This window comes from Mus caroli, chromosome 12, assembly GCF_900094665.2.
Source record: "Mus caroli chromosome 12, CAROLI_EIJ_v1.1, whole genome shotgun sequence".
NCBI lineage: Eukaryota > Metazoa > Chordata > Mammalia > Rodentia > Muridae > Mus > Mus caroli.
This window is the reverse complement of record NC_034581.1, coordinates 112,137,108-112,156,913: the sequence shown is the minus strand read 5'-3', so window position 1 is coordinate 112,156,913 and position 19,806 is coordinate 112,137,108. Positions and strand designations below refer to the sequence as shown.

Genomic DNA, 19,806 nt, shown 5'->3' with positions numbered 1-19,806 from the left:
CAGTAGGAATAGACAGAACTCCATGATAATACCCTTGTCATTTGCCCCAGGGATGCAGGACACTGATCTTTTCCTTAAAGGGTTCCCCTGGTTGTCTTACAGGCAAACACCAAATATGATTCTATACCTGGTGCTTCCCAACAGGTGTCTTGCTGGTTGTCCTGGCCCATCCACCCCCTCTCCAGCAATTTACAGACATAAGCACACTCCTGAAGAGGCCACAGTGGGTTTCTAATTACTGTGTCATTGATGTGACAATGTCAAAGTGTGCTTTAGGGAAAAGGGATTTTGTCAAGACTGTGATACAAGTAAGCTGAGTCTTTCCTTCCTTCCTTCCTTCCTTCCTTCCTTCCTTCCTTCCTTCCTTCCTTCCTTCCTTCCTCCCTTCCTTCCTTCCTTCCTTCTTCCCTTCCTNCTTCCTTCCTTCCTTCCTTCCTTCCTCCCTTCCTTCCTTCCTTCCTTCTTCCCTTCCTCCCTTCCTCCCTTCCTTCTTTCCTCCCTCCCTTCCTTCCTTCCATCCTAACTGGGTGTTTCCACACATGTGCTATTTGGTCAATCAGAAGTACACATGACTAGCCACCTGCACTGACTGTGGAGCCCGAAGGACCCTGTTACTACACAGAAGATGCAGAACTGATATCCTGTTGCGGTCCTGGAAGCACTCGTGGTGGGGTCCCACCAGCTCCAGCTTCAGCGCCTACTGGGGAAGGGCCTTCAGGATGGCATTCACCTCCTCAGCCACAGCTGTCAGCGCAAACTCAAACTGCTCCTGAGGAAGAGACAAGTGAGAAGGGACAGTGAGTGAGGAACATCTTCTTCCAAGACCAGGGAAAGCCTGGATGAAACAGTTTAGGAAACAGATACTGGTCACAGGTATCACCAGAAGGAGGGCTCTCTGGTTGCTAGTCTAAGTTGTGTCCTTTGGATTGGTGTGTGTGTGTGTGTGTGTGTGTGTGTGTGTGTGTGTGTGTGGTGTGGGGGAAAGCCTTGCTCCTGCTGATGGAGGGTACTTCTATAGTTACAGTGGGGTCAGGAGTCACCAGGTAAGGCTCTACATGTCTTAATGGCAATGTCTCACCACAGCCAAGTGTTTCGGTAGATGGGGTGGGAGTAGGTGCAAATGCCAGAAGACCACACTCTATTGCAGCCACAACCATAGCTCTGCTGAAACGGGGTGCAATGGCTGCTTCTAGTTAACAGGCTATCTCCAATTCAACTCTGTCCTCTCTGTCAGGGAACCTCCTGCCATCCATGGAACTCTTAAGACAGTGACTCTCATATCTATTCACAAATGGAGAGGAACATGGTCCCCAGCTAAGGAGCAGCCATGGGAAGATCAAGGTGAGGACAGTGGTTGAGAGGGAGCTAGCCTGTCTCCTTTTAAGGACTGATGGTCAAGATCAGAAATTGGGTGGCTATCTTCCCCCTTTTCAGCCTCCACATGAATCCTTGCAGACTCCGTGGCTCAGAGCTCTGGAAGCATCAGCCACTGGTTGATCACACTGCAGAAGTCATGGGCGTGATAATTTGTGCATCCCTTATGTAGGTAGCAGTCACAGACTGATTGATTGAACAGCTCTCTGTATAACCCTACAAACTCATTGCAATGCCAGCATTAGTGTGCAACCAGAACCAGACCCCACCTTACCATGGATTCATATTTGGACTTTTAGTGGCCTGGGGCTAAGTCTGGTGCCAGCCACACTTACTGCTCTACTATGGTGTTACCACACATGGACCCCCCATTGACCTCTACTTTTTATGTTGAGACAGAGTTTCGCTTTGTAGCTTTGTAGCCCAGCTGCCCTGACCTTCTTGACTCTTCTCAGCTGAACAATGGCTCACTGGTTAAGTATATAGCACCCTTGGCTGTGCCCACAATTGGAGTGGAATCACCTGACCCCAGAAAGGAAGTACATTTGCAATTGGAATTTATGTTCAGCAAATGTCTTAAAAATCAGTGGAAGATGCAGCTATGGAATAAAACCCATGATAGGTGAGTGGAGACACCAGGAAAGGAAAGAGCAAGCATCTCCTGGTGTTGTCTGAGTGGGTGGGAGATACCAGAGCAGGATCAAGGTCCATGAAAGAGCAAGAGCCTCCTGGTGTTGCTGGAATATGTGGCAACAGAAAGAACTCTATTCACGCTGAACCAAGGAATAGTTTTTAAAGCACCTAATTCTGTTTACAGAAAGCAGAGCCTACAGTCTCTCTACAAGTCTTCCAGCGTGGCCCTGCACCTGGAGAAGCTCAGACTGGAGAAGGTGTCACTGTGACTCTCTGTCACCCATGTCATTGCAGGAGCAGGTGTCACTGTCTGTGTGTCACCCCATGTCCTTGCTGGGGCAGAGTTCACTGTGTTCTTGCTGGGGTAGGGAGAAAGCCTGTACACCTCTTACCTAGCTGACCTGTGTGACATGGAAGGACACTTGTGTGGTCCAGATGAGCTGCTTAGATAGGAGTCTGCCATCACAGAGTGGCCATACATGTGACCATGACTGTGTTCATGTTGATGGCTGTGGTGGTGTGAAGATCACAGAGCAGGGTGATGGCTGTTCAGTTGTACTTTTGCTTGCATTTTAAAGCATTCGCTTGAGTGGTTGCTATGACAACTGTCATCCTGTATTCTAATGACAGCTTCAGTGAAGTGTGATACCTGTACCTACAACCCTGAGCTCCTCAAGCCAACACAAGAGGTGATTCCCAAGGAGGCTCTCAAAAGGGATCTAAGACCCAGTGTCTTTCTGTGTCCCTGCTGCCCCTCTTTGCAGTGCTAGATCAGCCCCTTGGTCTAAAGACAGAGCCAGGAGAAGTGGGGATGGCCATGAATAAATAGGTCATGTGTGCATGAATAGGTCAGGTGTGGACTGAGTCAGGCAAACAGACAGAATCACAGGAAGAATGACAGATGAGGAGAGACAGAAAGATGGAAAAGAACGAACAGATATTCTGAGAGAATGGAGAGACAGAAAGAGGGAGTGGAGGGAGAGAGGGAATAAGGGATGGAGAAAAAAAGGAGGCAGACAGACAGGCATGGGGCTCGGGAGATAGGGAAGGGAATAACTTCTCTAGTCTGTGGGTGAGAGAGTGGGCTGGGTCACTTCCAGGTATGACACATACACCTGATTGAATCATCACTTCTTGGTCCAAGCTTAGTTAGCCTGGAAAGGTGGGACACATCTGAGCCCAGTGCCCTGTTTCTAGGGACTTGGAAATGCATAGGGCATAAGGAGGATGGACTTGGGGAGCAGAAGTCGAAGGTGAGAGGGCATTGGGCACCATGTACTCACACATCCACATATATTCATACACATACACACCCATCACACCCTTCCATATATAGTAACACCACACACATGTTCACACTCACCCACACTCACTCTCTGCCCCCACGCACTCATACCTACTCCCACATACATTTGCAAGCACCATGCATTCACATCCCCCCCCAGTCACCCCCACTCACTCATGCACACCCTTCCATATCCACACGTACTTGCACACACTCACTCACACATCTACATGCATCCATGGGCAATCCCATTCTCCTCTGTCACACACATACACACACACACACACACACACACACACACACACACACACACACACACACAATGCGGGGGAGTCCACTATCGACTCCTCATTTGCATGCTTTTTGCACACACCCTTGGGTGTGCCTGTCTTGTTGAGCGCTCTGGGTTATAGGACTGCTTTCTCTAGAACTGATGAATGTAAAAGAGGAAATATCACAGGGTGTGGCGGCCCTGGACGCAATCATTCCACTCGGGAGGATGAGGCAGGAGGAAAAGGGCAAGGGCAGGGTGAAAGAGAGAGGAATGCTTTAGTGTGTGGGAACAGCCCAAGGAAACCTTTCCTACACACAGTTAACCTACACTAATAACAACAACCAAATTAAGCCAAAACCACAGGATGGAAAGTGTTAAGGCCTCTGGTTACTATGGCAACTCTTCCAGGCCCTGGGGAGGGAGGGGAGGCTGTGTCCATAGCAGACACAGCTGAGGTAAGGATTAGCCTGAGTCCTGCCTGGATTCCCTGTTTGCAGCTTTCCTGATACCTTGCCTCCCTTCTCCAAGGCTGGCTCCTTTTGTACCTGTCAGAATCCTCAGCAGCTGCCCTAGGTGGTGATAAGGGGCTCTTGTCTTAATCCTGGCTAAATCCTCATAGGCAACCAAGCCTTTGTGTGTCCTGGTGTTTTTTCTCAGTTCATGATGCTAGGGCAGGCATTTGTTAGGTGTTTGCTGTGTGTACAGGAAGCCTGCCTTTCAGGAAGAAAAGCTGTTACCCTACAACTCACTTTAACGAGGAGTATGTGCTGTCAAGAGTCTCCAGTCCACCCAAGCTCATGTGTCAGTCAATGGTTGTTACCCTTCCTCTGGTCCAAATGGTGGGATCTGATCAAGTACCTTCACATGAATTGAAAAGCACATGCCTGCCTTCAGCTTGGGTGAGGAGCATGGCTCTGTTTGGCCCCAGTTATTTTTCTGTTTTTACAAAACCAAAGTGCAACGAGCAGCCCAGTATCATAAGGTGAATCTGGGGAAAGCGCCATAAATGTGAGAGGACTGACCTTTGTGTTGCCATGGACACGGGAGCAGGTTCCCACCTCTAAACATCCAGCCTGAGGGAGGGGACAAATCCTTGTCACCATCCACCAGAGAGCAGGCCATGTGGGTGGACTTGGTCCCTGAGCCTTGTGTCACCCTGAGACACAGCTGGCTGCAGGATGGAGCACACGGGTTCATAGATATGTAGAAGTAAACACACACCACAGTGATAATCAAGATAATTATTAATATTGTAATAATCAGTAGAATCATCACCATGGCCACAAAGCACCGAAGCTTGGGCTGGTGCTGCGTGCTGGGCCTGACTTCAGTAATCAAGCCATGGGGTCTGGTTTTTGGCAACAAGATACTGATATCTGAGAGCCAAATGGCAAGCTTCCTGTGATGTGTTAGGCAATGCTCCTGATTCTTGTACACACTTTCCCCTGGGATCAGTGCAGATCCTCATATATCCAGCTGATGTTTCAGGCACTCCCAACTTTCTGGTGGGGAAGAGGTCTGTGAGGTCCGCAGAGGCACAGATGGAAGAGACTGGCTTGTATTTCCGGTGGAGTCCCTGAAGCAGAGTGTGGCTCCAGGGTTGGGATTCACTTTCTATTCCTGGCTCAAAGTGTCCCTAACTTTCCTAGCATTGACAGCCTCTGCCCTGTTCTGAGCTGCCTGCTGCAGGGTGGTGCCCAACATGACCTTACAGCTGGGTGGCCCTCCCTTCCATGGGCACAAATCCTGTGGATGATTTGTCACTGCTAGCCATTGTCCTGTGACCCTCCTGTCCTGGAAGCCCCACATCTCTAAGCAGAGAGTGACCCCAGAACACTGAGGTCTTTCTCACAGGATCTTAGGTGGTTACAGAGGGGAAGTGCTCATTCAGCAGTGGGGAGACCTACAGACACAATTCAGCAGTGGTAGACATCTGGGCTGTGTGCTCTGGGGAAGATCTACTTCCCAATGGTTCTGCCTGACACACTCAGCTGGATGGGTCACCAAGGGGCATCTGAGGAACTTGGCCAACAGAGAGTTTATGGATCACTGGCCTATCATAGACCATAGGAGATGAGGGAGGGGATGTTCCATACCTGGTCATTCTGGAATGACTGTTCCTACAAGAGGTCACCATGGTCACCGACATGGGTGTGGTCTGCTCAGTCTGGTGGTCTAATGGCAACTTCAGTTTTTGATTACTATATTGTGGCTATGCAAGGTGTTAACACTAGCAGGAGCTGATTAGGGGGTCTGGTGGTTATCTGTATTATTTCTGTAGATTGCTTTTATAAAAGGTTCAGTTGATTAATTATATCTATGAGAAGACATATGCATAATATATTCCAGTGTTCCCAAAAGCCAGAAGACGGAGTTGGGCCTCCTTGGGCTGGAGTTACAGGCTGTGGTAAGCTGCCTGATAATGGGTTTTAGGACTCACACCCAGGTCCTCTGTAAGAACAGCAAGTGTTCTTAACCTCTAAGCTGTTTCTCCATCCCTGTTGTTTTTACAAGTCAAAAATAAATTCAAAATTTTAAATTAAAAAGTAAAAAGACAAAATGAAGCTTACAAAGGACCTCAAAGTTGAAGCCTCCACGGGAAAACGCCCAGTTCCTTAAGGACCTGCCTCTCTTTCTGCTTACAATAGCTTTATGAATTTATAAGCTCCAGTTATCACTGGCAACTCAACCCACCCAGACAACACAGAAAGTGATTTTAAGAAATAATACTCCAGTCAAAACCCACTCAGTTCAACTTCATCAGGCTTAATACCTCTCCGGTAGACACTAGGTTATCCAACTTCTCATGATAACATCTGAACAAAAAGTAGGGGCTTAGTAATTACCATATGTTACAGAGGGATTAATTAGACTTGGGTCACAGGCCAGGGACCCCAAGATTGTAGCACCAGGGACTGAGGCCTGGCCCAGAGTGTGCTGGCCAGCCTGACCCCATAGGGAACCCATATACAGGACAATTTGTTTTTAACTCCAGTCCTAAGGATGGAGCCCAAGGATAACCCTAGACAAGCCCTGGATCCCGGAGCCTTGCTCCCCCAGCCTCAGTAAGAGTTTTAATGGATTATTTGTTTTTATGTTATTTATACTAGTGTTTTTCTTGCATGCATGTCTGTGTGAGGGTGTTAGATCCCCTGGAACTGGAATCACAGACAGTTATGAGCTGCCATGTGGGTGTTGGGAACTGAACCTGGGTTCTCTGAAAGAACAGCCCATACTCTTAACCTCTGAACCATCTCTCAAGCCCCACTCACTCCAGGTAAGAGCTTTTATAACTTGAAATACTCTTGAGTTACAGAAGTCATTTCATAAGGGCAACTTCACATGCATGTGGATGCTAGTGGGCTCTGTGGTCGGGACCACACCAACCATGAGGAGGACCTACATCCTGAGATAAGATGTTGAGGGCTTTGACTCTGGAGGCACACATTTCTGAAATGCCTAGAGAATGGGAGACTGCATTCACCACACATCTAATTAATCCTGTGAGCCTGAAAACAAAGCTTTTGTTTTCACTCCTGCTGGGATGAATCTGAGTTATTTTTTTCAGGGGCTCAGAGACCCTGTGTACCCAGTTGCTCTGGTGACCTCTGCCCTGCTGGACACAGCACAGCAAAAGGTGGTTGAGGATGCTGGGGATAGAAAGCAGATGGGTGTTTGGAGGTGCTCCTCTGAATAGCTTCTGGGTTTGTCACTCTGTAAAGACACAGCTTTTGGCTGGAGGTATACAGCTCAGTGGTAGAATGCTTTCTAGCATATATGAAACCCTGAGTTCTACAGTCAGTCCATATAGTTCTGACATGTCATGCGATGTTCTTCCCCCTCTGCTAAATCTGGTGGAGGGTGATAGACTGGGTTTCAACTATCTGGGTCTAACTGAATCTCTGATGGTGGAAACATTTGAGTGTCTCTGGGCACAGTGATGAATCTCTTGGGAACAGCCCCTATGCCTTTACCTACTGGCTTGTATGATGCTTACCCAGACCAGAGCCATTGTGTACGGCTTATGTAAGTCCCGATTCATCCCCATCTCTGCTCCCAGGAAAATCACGCAAAGAGGCACCTTTAATACATTTAAAGTCCCAGAGGATTGATTGACAGTACCTTTGTCTGGACCATGCCTGGTCTCTGGTCCCTCAAGTGCTCCAGGGTCGCTGCGATATCAATCTCTTTAGCACCTGCAACAAATCACAAATTGGGCTGAGCTCAGTGCACAAGATAATCCACCCTGCATCTGCCAATCTCCTGCTATCGGGCTCCCTTTGGGCAAAGAGGCCAATTGAAAATTATTACACTCATCCTTCAGCAGCTTGGCAGGCAGCTGCAATTCCAGTGTTCATATAGAAAAATAAGGCCAGGGCAGCTTTCATTAGCATTAATTCAAGAATGCTGGGCTGAAAAATTGTTGTAAGATGCCTGCACAGATACTCACCAGCAGCCAGCCATTGCCATTAGGAAGCTGAGCTTTATTGGGGTTATTTTCTTCCTTATTTATTTATTTTTATCTTTGTGGTACCTTAAAGGACACACTAAATCAGAGGAAGGAGCACACAAACACGCACATGCACACACACACACACACACTTCAATCTTGATTGCTTAGGATTACTTTGTCTTTAAAATATGAAAGGCGGGCTGATCTTTTATGGCTTCATATCGGTTTTTAAATGTACAGTTCCTTGCCTCCTAAAACTGAAAGTGCTAGATCTGAGGAGAAAAAAAAAAAAAAAAAAAAAAAGAAAGAAAGAAAGAAAGAAAGAAAGCAAGCAAGCAAGCAAGCAAAGCACCCAGGCTGTGTTCATGGTAGGAGGCTCCGTGGAGAACTGCATCCTGGGTAGCTGACACCTCTCTGGGTGAAGACTGCTGCCCATAACAGGCAGTGAGGTGTGGATCTCAACCTTATTAACTTACTGCATGCTCTTGTTTTTCTATTTTGCTAGGCCTTTTAGTGGCAAGCATATTCTCTTTTTAAAACTGTTTTATTTTATGTATATGCATATACATGTGTGCACCCTGTGTGTGCCTGGTGCTCCTGGAGGCGGGGAGAAGATTGGGTCTTTTGGAACTATATTATAGCTGGTTGTGTCTCTGTGTGGGTGGTAGGAATGCGTGCTCTCAACTGCTGAGTCATCTTTCCATCCTGCCCCCACCCCACCCCAATACCCAGCTTCTTAAACTGTGGGCCCCATATTGGCTCATATAACTGACTGTCACTTGAGAAAAATTTGGCGATGATGGAAGATTTCAGAATGTGCCACAACCATAAATTAATTCAAAATTTAATGTGTGGAGAATTTGGAGGCATTTCTGACTGTGCATGTCACCAGGCCAATTCCACACGACAGAGAAAGCTGCCGGAAACACCTCAGCTCATTCTGGAGACAGTTACGTGTCACGAATCATGTTGCTTTTTATTCTACGTGCAGTTCTCTGCTCTTATTTAATAGGGGGCTAATTACAGAAAACATATTTTTGAAATATTTCCCTACTGTCGTTCCTCAGCATGGAGGCATCACATTAGTATATCTTTGGACTGAATTACTCTAGAATGTTTAAAAATTTTAAAAATCGCTGTTTTTGAGTTGCTGACTTGACTTTCACATAAAATTGTTAAAGGAATTTTGGCTTGGAACTAGGATGGCATTTCCAACAATTCTCGATGAGATTCTAAATATACTTCTGTTCTTTTCTATTACGTATTTATGAGAAACAATGTTCTTGGCCCTGACAATTATAAAATCAAAATATTGACCAACTCTAGAAACACTAAAGAAACTCCATGCCCTGCAGAATCAAATATTCAGCCAAGAATTATTTATTTATGTAAAAATAAATTCTAGCATGCAAATTTGTTTTAGTCTTTAACAAATGGTAAATTATACATTTACCAAAGAATTGTTTCAAAATACATTTCTTTATGACTAATTCCCAACAAATGTTTGATTTGTATGCCTTTCTCATATGTCTATATGCCTAGGATTATCTAAAAAGTCCTCAGGTATAAAGGGTCACAGACAGAAAAATTTAAGAAGGCTGTTGTGGCAGACAGTAACTAAGCCATGTAGCCGCCTGCCTGAGAGCTGCTGCAGTTTAGTGGGTAGAAGGAAGTATCCTTTGGCACGAGTACCACAGAATGCTGTGGGGGTCAGAGCTGGGACAGCCTCCAAGCAGTTCAGCAAACCCACACAGATGTGGGCAAAAGGTGATCACATTGTTAGCATTAGAATATGGCAAAGTGGGTCAAGAATCACACACACACCCCTACACACCCACCCCTACACACACCGACACTAAATATGAGGCAGTGGAGACTCATCAAAACCCAGCAGCTTGTCCAAGGTCAGAGTGGTTGGATACATTATGGAACCTGGACCCTACTGAGCACAGGCTTTGGAGGACTTTGAAGTCACAACTGTTATCAGCATGTTATATGCCTCAACTTCCAAGTTGGAAGTAAGACTTTGAAATGTCTAAGGACACCTTGTTTTGTTCCACCCTGAGCTACTGTTGTTGTTCTGAGTACCTGCACTGCCAATATCTTTCTTGTGTGTAGCAGGCCATGACCTAGGCTGTCAAGGGAAGATCACCAGGCCTAGTGAGTACAGTCTCATAAGAATGATCCTGAGTACTGAAAAGATGAACCTCTTTTGAGGCACTTTTCTGAAACGAAGGAAGACTATAGAACAACAGGCATTGTTCTATGCCATGTCATGAGGAAGGTACATGGGTTCATATTCAAGGTCACTAACCTTGTCTCCTGTTTATGTGATGGGGTCAGTATGGGGCTGTGGGTCAATCCTCCTGGCAGAGGCTATGAGTAACTTACAAGACGTAGCAGGTGCTGGCTGTGATTTCAGAATGAAACCTGCATGAGAACGGAGCCTGGCAAACTGAACTCTCCCTGGTTCCAGGTGAAGGGAGACTTTAAGACTTAGCTTTCAGTGACCCCTCAGCTTCTGGCCCATGATCCCTAAAGTTGGGAGGTTTGGGTTCAGCACGAACCATCTGCTTCTTGGTCCTTCCTTGGTGTGACGAAGTATTTACCCAGGACATGAGCTTAAAAATGGTCTCCCTGAAACTAGCCTTTTAAACAAATAGAAGGCAGTAATCCCTTCTAGTAGTCATAACATTACAGGGTTTTCATATGATAAATCAGGGTAGAATTCTCCAATACTGCCTGATGCTCCAGGAACACCTCCTTCCAAAAATCTGGTTAGGAATATCCCATAGCTAGTCAAAATGTCATTGGGTGAAGAGGCTGTCCTTCACAGGCAGGAATTCATGAGGATAGTCACTACTGATGGCAAACCATCCTTAGTGAAACGCTTTGGTTGAAGCCTTATTGTGTAACTCTAGGATGTTACTTTGGACTACAAATTCTGAATAAAGAGAATGGGAAGATTCATGAGCCCACCTCTAGACAAAGTGTTTAAAATACCAAGTAATACCTAGATGTCTCAGAATTCTCCTCAGCTTGAAGCCAAAGCTGAATAGTGCAGGAGATTAAATTAATGATGGAAAAGTACAGAGAACTAAAATTAGTAAGTAATGGATTTATTAAGTGGCATCGATGGCCCTGTATGGAAAGCTGATGTCTTCTTGAATGCCAGAATTAAGAGTAATTAGTTATTTGAAGTGCATAGACACACTTCTGCATAAAATCCTTTGTGAGGGATGGACAGGTGCCAGGAAATGCTAAGAGCAGGCAAGTCTCCTATCTCTGGCTTCCTGAGCATCAGTGAGACCCCACTGTGCCTGGCACATTCATATCCAGACTCAGCTGCTGGTTGGGAAGGTAGATGGTGCAATGGTTGGCCCTGGGCTTTAATGTACAACATCCTAGCCTTGCTGAATATAAAGAGATGTGCATGAATCTCCATTAGTAGGAAGCTCCCATTATGGTGTGTTTATAATGGAACTTCCTCTTAAAAAACAAAAATGATCATAACAGAGTCCTTTTGGTGACAGTGGGAAGGTGTAGCTACTAATTATGGTGAAGATTTGCAGACCTGTTGGCTACAGCTACGGGTGCTCAAATTTGAAGACACGAGAATAGTTAGAGAATGCAAATGGAAGAGCGCACGAGCTGCAACAGTGGACTGGGACACAGTGGGATGTTTAGGGGCAACCTACAATCTTTAGCCCTGGATAGGGAACACAGTGGGGCCCCCAGAAGGCCTAGGCAATTTTTGTACAAGAGCATGTGGCTGTGTGACACCAGATATAGACTGAAGTCACACTCTTGGAATTGATGGAGTTATTTACACTGACTTTAGGGATATGTAACAGAAGTTGAATCAGGCTGGGCTCTGGGCTGGCTTTGTTCTGAGCCACACATAAAGGATTTCTGTCTTGGATTTCCTTTCTACTCTACCCTGGAAAAGTTCATCATTATTTCTGCTGCTGGGAGACCAGAGAGCATGACTAATATGACCCATGTGTGATGGGCTAGTCCCTCAATGGCCACTGGGGTATTAGAGAGCCATTAGTCCATGAATATCAACCACTCTTACTTTACTGCCTAATTCCCAGAGGGGCAATTGCTTGAGAAGTCTACATATGAGCCAACTACATTTTTAAGACAACATACTTCTTTTTTTTTTAAGCTTTAGATAAAAATATCACCCATTAGAAATAAGCATTAAAAGAGCATTAGTATTAAAGTATTAAAACTATTTTTTTTTTTACAATGGGAGAATCAATTTGGAGTTAAAGCAAACCGAGCAAAAATGCCCCTGGTGTGTCTTTATGAGATTTGCTTTGATCCTCTTGGAGATTGGTTATTGGAAGCCAGGTCCATGTGTCTCAGCTAATGTCATTAGCTCACCTCCTTCCAAGTGACCAGGAATGAGATGGGCTCCTGCAGTCATTCCTCAGCTTGCCCCAACAGCATGCTTCAGAGGATAACTCAATAAGGGTGGACAGGTTCTGTTGCAGATGTTTTTACCCATAAGGCTCTGCACACGGCTAACATGCAGTATATTCTTTTACACTTAAAATTACAAACATAGTATGTATCAAGCATCCAGGACAGAAAGGTCTTCTTTTTATAGGAGTGGAATAGTTTCATTGGGGTTGGAGAGATGGCTCAGTGGTTAAAAGCACTGGCTACTCTTCTAGAGGACCAAGGTTTAATTCCCAGAACCAATATGGCCACTAACAAGTGCCTGTAACTCCAGATCCTAGGGCCTCTAACACAAGGAGGTCTTCTGGCCTCTGCCAGCACTTCATGGGTATGGTTCACAGACATATATGCAGGTGAAACATCCACATAAATAACGTAAAAGTAAAATAAATCTTCAAAAATATTTTGATACCATTCTTAGAAGGAACTGAAACAATGGTCTTTCCTATGTCATAAATTAATTTAAGATTTTTTGATATTATAATATAGTTACAATATTTCACTTTTGCCTTTTGCTGTTCAAAGCTTCCCATAGACCCCTCCTTGCTTTCTTTCAACTTCATGCCTTCTTCATCCTTTAAATCACATGCATATGTGTACATGCAAACACATGCAGCCTGTTCAGTCTGTGTAATGTTAAATAAATCTAAAAGGAATGAAGTGGCCACTATGTCAGCAAAAGGCACAAAGAAGAAGGCATGCATACCTCTGCATTACATATATGCTTCTTCATGCATGCATGCATGCAAACTCATATGTCTGTCTACATCACACTCTGCATTTCATATTCACCACCCCTGCCCCCCCCCCACTCCCTGCATACATGTGTGCCAATACTGCATTCCCCTCTCCTGGCCTCTGTCCTGGCTAGTTTTTGCTTTATACATTTTCACGACTGATCCTAACAGAAGGCTTACCAAAAAATACAAGCACCAAAGTTTTTCTTTCTGACCTAGATAATCTATATTTTGCAAAATTTCTGGGGCTCAAAGGAGACAAATGTGCTCTATATTTGTTTGAAAACCAAAAAATATCAGGACAGAATAAATGGGCTTTCTGCTTTTTTCCCCTTTTGAACAGATTCTAAATCATTGTCCTGGAGAAACTGAGATGTTTCTAGGTCTTTACAACACAGTATAACAAAATCTAAAGCTCTGAGAGCAACTGATGAAGCCCCCACCCTGGACTGTTCCAGCATAGGGGACGGTGGAAAATGCCTAGCAGTGTTCTATGTGCTTCTGGTGCCTCTGACCACACTGCACATCCTAACTGCTTTGGATTCTCCCACATGATTCTGTGATGTGGAGGGAATTCAGGGGAAGGTCACAAAGGGACAGAGGTGGCCCTAATGGCATCCGCAGTGACATGACCACCCTGAATCCCTAGAACAACCCTTTCTTTTTTTTTTTTTTTTTTTTGGTTTTTTCGAGACAGGGTTTCTCTGTATAGCCCTGGCTGTCCTGGCACTCACTTTGTAGACCAGGCTGGTCTCGAACTCAGAAATCCGCCTGCCTCTGCCTCCCGAGTGCTGGGATTAAAGGCGTGCGCCACCACGCCCGGCTGAACAACCCTTTCTTGACAGATGTGCCTTAAATCCTATACAACACAGCAAGTCAGCAGTCCAGTGATGAAGGAACAGTATTACATGGACACACGGGGTGTAGATCTGGTTGGGGAAGAGGACACTGGTCTGAGGTGTGGCTACTTGGGAGCTGCCTCAGCTCAGGGTACTTTGGAGAACTGCACCCCCTTCCTGAAGTCCCTAGCTCTGAATGGGAATATAGGTTATAGAGAGACCAGGCCAGGCAGGTGGGCACAGTGCCATCATGTGGGTAAATGAGGAGCAGAGGAGGAAGAGCTCTTACAGAAAGACTAATAGTGGGTGCCCATCCTTTGGCAGGGTGCTAATGCTATGTCATGTCATGTCATGTCATGTCATGTCATGTCATAGGGATTGTGTGTTTCCTACTTGTGAGCACAGGTGGTCTCCCAGAGGTGCCCATCCTCTTCCAGACTCTACCCCCAATATGAATGGCTAAAGGGGGTAGGAGAGAGGAGGACCAAGGCGCTGCCAAAAGCACCCTAGTGTCTATACAGGTGGTAGCCAGGGGACAAAGACCATGGGGCTCAGAAGGCAGAGGCTGCTGGAATCCGAGGGTGGGAAGGAAAAAGCTCACATTTGGACTAAATGACAGCAACTTATGGTCTTCAATGAGGAGCAGCTGAGAGAGAATGGCCCTGCCTGGAGTCAAGGGTTCGGGCCTTGGAAGTGAACCCTCTTAGGTGGTGTAGTGTGGGTGGGGCTAGTCCAGTGTGAGCCATTCTCTGGTTGAGGCAGAGGCACAGCCAAGAATCCCTGCTGCTCAGTGGCAATGCAACACCCCACAAGGATGAAGCCACATATGTGGACCTACACATATGTTGTCTATGTGCTCTACACACTCATTGTGTAGGACAACAGGCTGCCGTATCATCATGAGTGCAGTAGTCTCAACCCTTCCCAGCAGATAAGCACGTTCTTTCTCTATCATAAAGGCTGTGCGGGGACAGCCATGTACCAGAACTCCCTTCCTGCTGTCTGTTATGGAACATGTCTGCCTCCCAGCTTCTAAGATATGTGTTCCATGTAGTAATGATGTCACCCCGATGCCTGGTCACCACGCCAGACACTCTAGGAGCTCAGAAGAAATGTGCAGAGGAGAGGTGGGCAGCAGGGGACCCACACAGGGCCAACACATACTGTACATGACTGACAGTTCCAGAGGTGGGGCTCCTCCTACCTGGCCCCTTTCTTCTGGCTTTTAAAACCTGGACTCACTTGAGCTGTGAGGCAGGCCATCTCCATTGTGAAGACAGGTTGTGGCCATCTGTGCCTTTCTCTTCCTGCCGGTACTTGAAGCATTCCTCTTTCCCTGCAGTTTGCCCCATCTGTTTGTCCAAACCACATATGAGCTGGCCATGAGCACAGCCTTTCCTTTGTGCCAACCCTCTGATGCTATACCAGCTGATGCTAGCTACTTCTGTAGACTCCAAGTCTGACCTGCCTCTACCCAGCTCTTACATCCTCTAGTCCTCTTGTCCCCATGGCTACCGGCCCTGTGAACATCCACACGTGCTGTCTCCTCTCCTGTGATTCCAGGCTGTAAGAATGGAACAGATTTGCTATCAGCTGTTCCTGCCCTCAGTCCTTTTTCCTCTAGGTGGCTGGCTCATTATAGCCCAGGCTAGTCCCCATTGGTCTTCCCCTCTACTCCTGGAACATATCAAAGCCACACTTCTACAGCTCTTCCCTGGTGGGCTCTGGCCTCTTTTTAGGAAGAGGAGGTCTCTGCAGCTGACCTGAGCTAGTTTGAGGTCTTTGGGCAAGTCATCAAAGTTCTCAAGGCCCACTCTGTCACCTTTCAATACAGTAGCCAGGTCCCCTTCTTCCTGTGAAAATGGCTTGTAGGTACTCCCTGAGCTCTGTGACAGCTCCGTTAGCACTCTCCATCACCTAACGGCTACAAACTGTAGCCAGCCACCGACACAGCAAACACTGTGTGGTCCCAGATGCTGCACTGGTCATATGTGCTTAGTGGACAGGCTGACATGGTGGCATGTGTGTTGGACAGGCTGGCAGAACACCTCCATGTTTTAAGCTTGGGTTCTTTGAAAGCCTGAATGGCACTGTGATTGTGAAGACATTGAGCTCCTTGAAAGGGTGGGGAGGGAGGCCACACCCATGCCCTAGGACACAAGAAAAGGTGTTGTGATAGCCCTGGGGCTGCTTATATTTTGATGCTAATTCACTTTCGGGGGGGGGGGGGGGGGGGGGGGGGGGGGGGGGGGNGGTGAGAAGAGGAAAGAGTCAGTTCTCAGGTGACTTTCTGTGAACCTTCTCCCCACCTTAATTTGTAAAATAAAGGCTAGAGAGGGTGACTGGGCAGGAGAAGAGAAGGTGGAGCTTTAAGTTTGGGAAAGAAGGAGGAGGGGGAGAAGGGAGGAGGAGGTAGAAGGAAAGTGGAGTAGAAGCTTGTGGCCTGGAGAAACCGCAAGTTATGAGGGGTCTCCTAGAGGGGGAAGATAGTAGTGCAGTGGTAGATCTGCCCAATCTAGGTACACAGCTTGTACTCATATTAATTGAGTTGTGTTTTTATTGCCCAGACTTATTTGGGTTGGAGATTTGCTGCAACAAAAATGTCCTATGTGGGGTGGAGACAAGGCTCGCTGGAGACAATTGCTACTTTTATAAAGGACCTGGGTTTAATGCCCAGTACACAACTATCTGTGACTCCCAATCCGGGGGATCTGATGCTTTCTTCTGGCCTCTAGGCATATCAGGCATGCACAGGGTGCACATACATACATGCAGATAAAATACTCATATACACAAAAATAAAAATAGATCTTAAAGGGACAAAGTCCCGTGTTCTGTAGCACTGAAGGAGCCAGGGAGTGATGATAGCTGGAAGGGTCTCCCAGGCAAGGCAGGCATCTAAGGTGTTCTGTCTGACACTGCACTTACACTGTGGAAGGAGATCCAGAGGGCTGGAATGGGGTAGGGAGGCTAGCCCAGCAGCTACTGGAGCAGGACATGGGGTTGTGGGGCAGGGAGGCTTGGCAGGGGCTGGGCCTGTCGAAAGGAGAGGTTGTTTCTCCTTCCATCCTGAGGGATTAAACTCAGGTTGTCAGACATACATAAAAGCCTTTACCCACAGAGCCATCTCTCCAGCCATCTTTTTAATCTCATAATCTCAAGTTGGTATATATGATTACATATTAAACAGAGTAGCTCTGGAGGGATGCCACCTTTATAGATGTTCAATGAGCCATATGTTATTAGTTGTGGAAATGTTCTGTCCCTGCCTACACGGATAGTGCTGTGTTGTATGACCCTGTGCTGTGCACTAGCCTTCAAGGGTCTCTTTGGGTTGTGATCATGCTTGGCTCCCTAGGCGGACCTCCATCAGCTGCTCAGGCCTACTGCTAAAAGTTAACTTCTCTTATAGGAAGATGAGGACTCTCTGTGACCTTGGATTCATAGCAACAGAGAAAAGGATTTTGGGAGAAGACATTTTAAAAGATAAAACATTATAAGAGATAAACGATACATTAAATTCTTCTGTGGAACAAAGAATACAGCCAAGACAATGAGGAAACCCCATTACATGGAAAAAAGGTAAAGTGCTAGCCACACATCTGATAGCGATTAAAATTCATAATATAGGAAGCATTCCTACAACAAAACAAGTGGCTCTAACTCACAGACAAGCAAAGAGCAGAACCACTATTTACCCCAAGAAGATCTACCAATGGCAAGTGAGCCTGTGAGATGTCGAACATCACTAGTTGGGAAGGAAACAGGAGCAGAGCTGCAATGTGATGACATCATACATACCAAGGGGCTACAACCCCAAACAGAAAAAAGTAACTGCAAATGCTGGCAAGTGCAGGGGAGCCCACATGTGCTACCAATGAGAATGTAAACCTGTCAGCCACTGCGGAAGCCAGCATAGAGGTTGCTCAAAAGAAGGAAGGAAGGAAGAAAGGAAGGAAGGAAGGAAGGAAGGAAGGAAGGAAGGAANGAAAGAAAGAAAGAAAGAAAGAAAGAAAGAAAGAAAGAAAGAAAGAAAGAAAGAAAGAAAGAAAGAAAGACGGAAGGAAGGAAGGAAGGAAGGAAGGAAAGAAAGAAAGAAAGAAAGAAAGAAAGAAAGAAAGAAAGAGAGAGAGAAAGACAGAAAGGATAGATGGAAGGAAGGAAGGAGAGAGAGAGAGAGAGAGAGAGAGAGAGAGAGAGAGAGAGAGAAAGAGAGACACTAAGTGTCAGCACCCCTTAGTACTTACCCAAAGGGCCTCAGGTCAACACATGGCAGAGATTCTTGTACACCAGTCTTTACTGTAGCAGAATTCAGACTAGCTCAGCTATGGGACCAACCCAGGTGTCCATCAAGAGAAATGGACAAAGACAGTGCAGAATTCACAACCTCACTTTTTGAGCCTTAGTGAAAAATGAAGTCCTGTTGTTGTTTGAGGAAAAATGGATGTAACTGGAGATGATCCTAAGTAAATGAAGCCAGGCTGGGAAAGATATCTGATTTTTCTCTCCTTGGTTGGTCCCTGGTTATATAAATATATATATATATATATATATATATATATATATATATATACACACACACACACATACATGAACCCTCACATGTCTAACATGAAGGTAGATGAGGAGGTATCTAGGGGAACAGGAAGGACTAATGGGTGGGGAGACTAAAAGAGGGTAGGAGAGTGAGAGAGAATCTTCTCAGCATATAACATACAATATATATTTATCAAATATAAAACTTGAAAGTAAATACATTAGAAAAATAGAACCCAGCAGAGCAATGACACACAGCATGTGTGGGCAGAATGGAACCCTGCGCTGTAGGGTGGGACAGCCATGGTGACCCCTGACTCAGCCATCCCGCTCCTAGATACATACTCAAAACAGTTCCAAACAGGGATTCCAGCAGATTGTGCACGTTACAAATTGACCAGTGCCTGTCAATAGATGAGCCAAACGTGGCCTGCTCTGTAACTGATTTAGGTTAGTCTGTTGAAGGGGAACATAAAAACACTGTGCTAAGGGGAAGTCAGCCAGGTGTATAAGGGTGAACAGACTAGGCTTCCCCAGGCATGAGATACTCAGGCCAGTCACAAACTGCACATCTTATAAAAGAGGGCACCCTGGAAGTAGTGACAATGGGTGGAGAGATGGTTGTGGAGGAGGAGCCTGGTTCTGCATAGCCAGTTATCCCCATCCACACTGGCTGACCTCACAGCCCAGCAGTGTGTGCTAGTGTAAGCCTATTCTAATGCACGCTTGTGCAGGACATGGAGGTCGGAGAACCACACTGGAAGGTGCAGTTTCCAGCCTGTCGCTGACCAATCAGAAGCACCTGCCTTGCTCTGTACTAGAGCAGCAAGGCCCCGGCTCAGGGAGATCTGGCTGATGGTCTCTATTCAAAGCAGGTCTGTGCCTTGTGTGGAGGCCAAGGGACCCTTTCCTCTTCCAAACTCCTTCTAGGAATGTTGCCAAAGCCCTGCAGTCCTGCACTGTGTGCCTGTGTTGGCCCTGCCTGAGTGATCCTTAATGCCAGAGCTCTATGGGTCCGGGTGCTGTGGTGACTCAGCCATGGAAGCTTGGGTCTTTCAAACTTTATAAGGAAATAGGAAGAAGCCCCGAGTAAGGGGATGCTAAGGCTGAACAGAAATGCAGAAAGCACAAGGCAGCAGCAGCAGCACGGGTGGAAACGCAGGCACGCGGGGCCCGGTGAGAGCCAAACACTTCAGCGGGAGAGG

At 46.4% G+C, this 19,806-nt stretch overlaps 1 protein-coding gene across 1 annotated transcript in view; it reads right to left on the bottom strand.

The window, feature by feature from the left end:
- Positions 1–487: 487 nt before the first annotated feature.
- Ptprn2 (protein tyrosine phosphatase receptor type N2) overlaps positions 488–19,806 on the bottom strand; it is a 748,763-nt gene continuing 729,444 nt past the window's right edge. Inside the window, exons 22-23 of the mRNA XM_021179074.2 lie at positions 7,689–7,762; positions 488–769 (exon numbers count right to left, since the gene is read on the bottom strand). Coding sequence (XP_021034733.1) covers positions 698–769; positions 7,689–7,762 — 146 coding nt within the window. The 3' untranslated portion in view covers positions 488–697. The remainder of the gene's footprint in view (positions 770–7,688; positions 7,763–19,806) is intronic.